Raw genomic sequence first — 6,170 nt, 5'->3', positions numbered from 1 at the left:
TTTTTTTTTATGAAACAGAGGTTTCTGTCCCTCCATTGAAAGTCCAGATAATTAAAACTTAAAAGATCCAAAAAGATTACAAAGGTGCAAAACATCCATTTAAAATGTTAAATCAAGTAGTTTATTCAAAGTCTTGTGAAGAAATACAATCACTTCATATGATGAATAGATTTAGTTTAGGCTTTGGTTCCACTTTATTTCGATAGTCCACTTTAGACATTCTACTAACTATAAAAAACTTTTCGACTACATGTCAACTAACTCTCAGAGTATTAGTTAGATTGTAGTAGACTGTCAGGTTAGGGTTAGGTGTTAGGGTTCGGGTTAGTAGAATAAGTTGACTTGCAGTTGCCAAGTTACTTATAGTCAGTAGAATGTCTGTTGGGGGACCAACAAAATAAAGTGTTAGCAGATATTAAACAGACAGTCTACTAATACTCTAATGACAGTAAGTTGGCATGTAGCTGCAAAGTTACTTATAGTTAATAGAATGTCTAAAGTGGACTATCGAAATAAAGTGTTACCTAAGCTTTAATTTACATCTAACAATGATCGACAGCGACACATACATACAACACATCACAAATGGTAAACACTGAAACTCAAACGTGTGTGAGTGATGCAAAAGGACCAATGAGATTTGTTTTAGCACGAGGCATAAACAAGCTTCAAAGTTTACCATATGCTCTCAATGTTTGTTTATAATTGATTTAATTGTACTATAAATATTCTAATTGTAATTAGAAATGAAAATTCCACTAAATCTAATCTAAATTCATTAATTAAAAATACTCCGCAATTTACACAACTGTAAATGTTATCATTTTCCTTTATTAATGTAGCATAAGAATTAAAATAACAACAGTGTGAAAAAAAATCTAGTCACAGATTAGCACACCATGTAAATGGTGGAAATCATTGCAATAGAACTACCAATACATTGATTTTGATTCTCGCTATACAGAAATTAAAACATTCCTGTCTGGGGGTCTTATTAAGGCATTATTTTAAAGAGGGTGTGTATGTCTGACCCTCAAATATTTAATTATTCAGTAAATAGCATTCAAACTCAAGTTATTCACAGTATTCATAGTACAAACATTCACTTTTAGCATTTCATTTGAAGTTTATGACCCAGAGGATTTGGGATTTTATGCGAACATAGTTTGATGATTTGATTTTGAAGGATTGGGGGTATTTTTATTGTAACATCACATCCTCTAGAGAGACAAATTAAGCAAATATTACACAGAACAAATAATCTATACAATTATAAAAAGTAATGAATGTGGATTCACTTGAAATTATCATTTATTTTAAGTGCATAGAGAAAGCAACCATGACCTACTCTTCTAAATAATTAGAATGCATAACTGAACCATATCCATTTAAAATGAATCAAAAACAAAAAATTATCTCATCTCTGACAGCAGAATCCTTACATGGGATGAATAGAAGGTCCTTTTCTATAGTAGATGACAAGGAAATCTAGAGCTGGTGGAGCAAACATTATTAGTTGTCTTGGACAACTAGACAACTAACTTCTTCCCTTTCTCCCATAAATGTACTGCTTACAACTTGGACTGTAGGGGCTTCAAGTACTTGTGGTATGACTCGTGCACCTTAAGAAAAAAAATTATATGACTTTTATTTTACAAAATAAAGTTTTTAACTTACACAACACAATTTGCCATTGCATTCTTCACCAGAAATGAATACGATACATACACATTTCTAAAATAAGACATTTTCACAGACATCCAATGCACTGTATATACTCACCTCAGTATGGTTCAGAGGCGATCTCTTGGCCCACTCAAACATGTGCTCATAGACATTGCCATCGTATCGCCCCAGAACAGAATTAAGCATCTCATCGCGGTAGTCAAAGGCATCCACCAGAGCCACTGCATTGGGCCTTAGATCAGAGAGGAGATCCTTCAGCCTCTGTGAGATCTGAGTCAGCTGAGGAACACTTAGCAGACCAGCCTGACAAAGAAGAAAAATATGATCAGGAACAGCTGTTACACCTAGAAGAGATATGCTAAACTGCTGGTCTAGGAACAGCTGTCTCCATGTCCAGTGACATACTGCAAATCTGTGGGACACCCCTGTGAACCACAAGACAGGGCCCAACCCTGTCAGCATTGTAAACAGCGTTGTATTAGACAATTAGACAAAAATTTATTTATAAAACTTACAAAATTATAAACTACAAAGGTTTTTGTCTGTTTTACCAGAATAGAAAGACTGTAAATGTGTTTATCTGCTTCAAATTAATGTTGTCAACTTTTTGGAGTGCTCTAGAATATACACACATTGCGCAAAGTTAGAACAGTTGGAATTCGTGCGAACATAAAAGCTCTCAAAGTCCACGGTTATTGCACAGTTTTAGACAAATCAATTTCAAAAGTTCACCAGAGATATATGTTTTTCAAAATACCAGTAATAATAACAACAATAATAGTTCAAGCTTAATTAGCACATATTTAGCAAAAAAAAGAAAAAAGAAGAAGAGTACAATACCAGTGGCCTATATGTAAGAGTGATGTACATATACCATGTAGCCGGTTTAGTGTAAACTTTAAAATCGGTGAAAACGGTGACGGCTTGCACATGCATATTACATGTTTAGTCTATAGGTATGTGCGTTTGAAGATATAAGTGCGTAGGCACATAGTCTTTCTTTACAAAGTGACATCGCCAAATGACTTGTCTGGCCTGCATAATACAGAATTTTTTGTCGTTTCCACGGATCCATGCGAACTGAAAGCATTTTGATAACGTTTTATCTGTACAGAGGTAAAGGGAAGGAGTCTATTTGTTAAGGACTGCATTGTCTGGATATGGCCTGGATCCGGTGGACTACGGTAAACCTCGGGATAAACAAAAAGACTAATATTTCGATATTCTAGGTATTATCATTTGGCCAGAATTTTGAGATCGCAATAGACGTGAATGACTATAATGCGTTAAGAGCTTGCTCACGTGCTGGGGAGCTAAACCATTTAGTGCTTTGTAAGTTATCAGCAATATTTAAAAATGTATACGATGTTTAATAGGGAGCCAATGCAGTGTTGACAGAACCAGGCTAATATTGTCATAACTCCTGGTTCTAGTAAGAACTTGAGCTGCTGCATTTTGGACCAGCTGTAGTTTGTTTATTATGCGTGCAGGGATACCACGCATAAAAGCATTACAATAATCTAGCCTTGATGTCATGAACGCATGAACTAACTGTAATTTATATTTATATTTTTAAGATGGAAGAATGTGGTTTTACAGATGCCAGAAACGTGGCTTTCAAATGAAAGATTGTTATCAAAGAGCACACCCAGGTTCCTAACCGACAATTTGACAGTGCAGTCGTCAATTGTTAGACGGTATTCTAGGTTAGTATGTGCTGAGGTTTTTGGTCCAATAATTAGAATCTCTGTTTTTTCAGGTTAAATCAGTAGGAAATTACTAGTCATTCAGTTTTTTTATATCAGCTATGCATTCCGTTAATTGGTAAGTTTCGTTAGGGCGCGAAGAAATATACTGTTTTATAATGAGTATCATCAGCATAACAGTGAAAACTAATGCCCTGCTTCCTAATGATATCTCCCATAGGTAGCATACACGGAGTGAACAGCAACGGTCCTAGTAGTGAGCCTTGTGGTACTCCATAATGAACTTGTGATCAATATGACATCTATTCATTTACTACATTCTAAAAAATGCTGGGTTGTTTCAATCCAATTTTGGGTAAAATATGGACAAACCCAGCCATTGGGTTAAAAATGTAATGTAAAAATGTAACCCAAAGACTGGGTTTGTCCATATTTTACCCAAATTTTTTTAGAGTGTACTACAAACTGATAACAGTCAGATAAGTGTGATTTGAACCATGCCAATGTAATTCCACTAATGCCAACATCATTTTCTATTCAAAAAGAATGTTGTGGTCGATGCAGCACTAAGATCGAGTAACGCTAATAGAGAGATACAACCATGATCGGATGATAAGAGCAAATCATTTGTAATGATTCACAACTAGAAAAAGTTATACATGCCCTCATTACAAATCGCTTGGACTACTGTAACTCTTTATACTATGGCTTAGATCAGTCGTCTATTCACCGTTTACAATTAGTACAAAACGCAGCCGCCCGCCTGTTGACAGGGAAAAAACGGTTTGATCATATTACTCCGGTACTGTCATCCCTCCACTGGTTGCCTGTTGCTTTTAGAATCCATTTTAAGATTTTATTATTTGTTTTTAAATCTTTAAATGGATTAGCACCGTCTTATTTAGCGGATTTGCTGACTATGCACACCTCAGTCAGAGCACTTAGGTCAAATGACGAGCGACTTCTAGACTGTCCTAGATCTAGATTGAAAACCAGAGGAGACAGAGCATTTTCTGTTGCAGGACCTAAGCTATGGAATGCTCTCCCCCTCAATATTAAGGAAGCTAGCTCTATTGAGTCATTTAAATCGCTTTTAAAGACTCATCTTTTTGAAAAATCTTTTAATACAATATGAGCTGTGACGTTGTGATGTTTGATTGTAACAATGTTTATATGTGTTTTAACTATTACTACTATTATTGGGACATTTTTACCTTTGTAATTTCTCTCTTTGATTAAATTAGCATGTTTTTATGTTTGGTATATCTGTACAGCACTTTGTGGCAGTAATGACTGCTTGGAAATGTGCTTTATAAATAAAGTTGACCTTGACCTTGACCTTGTAACTCTAATGACAGCTGTCTCAGTACTATGGTACTATGGTCTAAATTCTGACTGAAAATCCTTGCAGATAACATTTCTTTCTAAAAAGGAACATAGTTGTGAGGATACTGCCTTTTCTAGCATCTTTGACAGAAAAGGTAGATTCGAGATCGGCCTGTAAGGCCGGTGACACACTGGATGCGTGCCGTGAGCGTCTCAGCTGCGTGGCGTGTCCGTTTTTATTTCGGCTCCCATGTTAACAGGTTAGAGCTTGCACACTGCTTGCGTGACACGCGCGTCTCAGGCGCGGCTCGAGCCGCGCGGAAAACGCGTGCATGCTAGAAATAGAACCGACGCCTATTTTTCACGCGACACGCAAGCGTGTTGGAAGCGTTTCCATGCAAAATATAATAGGAAAATATGTTTATATGTCATTTTGTACACAAATACATATTAATTAATGACATTTTGATGTTTGAAAGTCTATAGGTTGACATAAATTCAGATATAAATGTAATTTAAAAAACAAAAAAATTAATAATTATCGATTTTCAAATGCACCTGTCAAACATAGGCTATTTTGCCGTCAATAGGCTACTGTTGACGGTGTTCTTTATCAGTAGGCTTTATATGTATGTATGCTTAACATAAAGTATAGCCTTCCACAACTCTCTCCCCATATGTGAACAAGGGTGATCCAAATCACGCGACTTGACACTTTCAAGTAGGCTACACTTCGAGTTTGCAATGATGGACGACGGCAGGTTAATTGAAGAGGTGAAGAAACTCTGTCACCTACTCTGTCCCTCTGTCACGTATAGCAGCAGCAGCGCGCCAGCGCCGCGCCAAGCACGGTTCTGGTGTGTAAAGACAGAGAAAACGCGACGCAGCCGCCACGCAGCTGACACGCAACAGAAACGCCACGCTCACGCCACGCATCCAGTGTGTCACCGGCCTAATTGACTAATTCTGTAGGATCAAGTTGCGTTTTTTTAACAAGCGGTTTAATAATAGCCAGGTTTAAAGTTTTCAGTACGTATCCTAATGACGAAGATAAATAAATGATATTAAGAAGAGGATCTACTGTATGACCTCTGGAAGCATCTCTTTAAAGAATACTTTTTATTGATTTATTATAATTATATTTTACTTGCATTTCATTTATAATAAGCAACTAATATGTATTATTATTATTAGAAATTAACACCTAGGTATGTCTTATTTGATGTCTGATTTAGATTTTAATCTTTTGTGTGTTCTAAGTTGTAAGACTGGACAAAATGGTTGAGGAACGACCACTCCTCGAGGACAAAGGACCTTGCTGGAAATTACCATTTGAACTCACCATTTGAGACAAAAGTCTCACCTAATCTACATTTCTTCCCCCCATCTTCCTATCACCAAAACTCACACAAGAATATATATGGTTTAATGTGAATGATTATCATCGAGTAT

General features: G+C 36.3%; 1 protein-coding gene across 2 annotated transcripts in view; it reads right to left on the bottom strand.

Annotated features, from left to right (window-relative positions):
- Positions 1-811: 811 nt before the first annotated feature.
- Positions 812-6,170, bottom strand: part of acox1 (acyl-CoA oxidase 1, palmitoyl) — a 29,885-nt gene continuing 24,526 nt past the window's right edge. For both annotated transcript variants that reach the window (XM_079627608.1, XM_079627607.1), the window contains exons 13-14: positions 1,783-1,989; positions 812-1,622 (exon numbers count right to left, since the gene is read on the bottom strand). In XM_079627608.1, the coding sequence (XP_079483734.1) occupies positions 1,572-1,622; positions 1,783-1,989 (258 nt within the window). In that variant the 3' untranslated portion in view covers positions 812-1,571. The remainder of the gene's footprint in view (positions 1,623-1,782; positions 1,990-6,170) is intronic.

This window comes from Phoxinus phoxinus, assembly GCF_949152265.1.
Source record: "Phoxinus phoxinus genome assembly, chromosome: 11".
NCBI lineage: Eukaryota > Metazoa > Chordata > Actinopteri > Cypriniformes > Leuciscidae > Phoxinus > Phoxinus phoxinus.
This window is presented reverse-complemented; position numbering and strand designations above follow the sequence as displayed.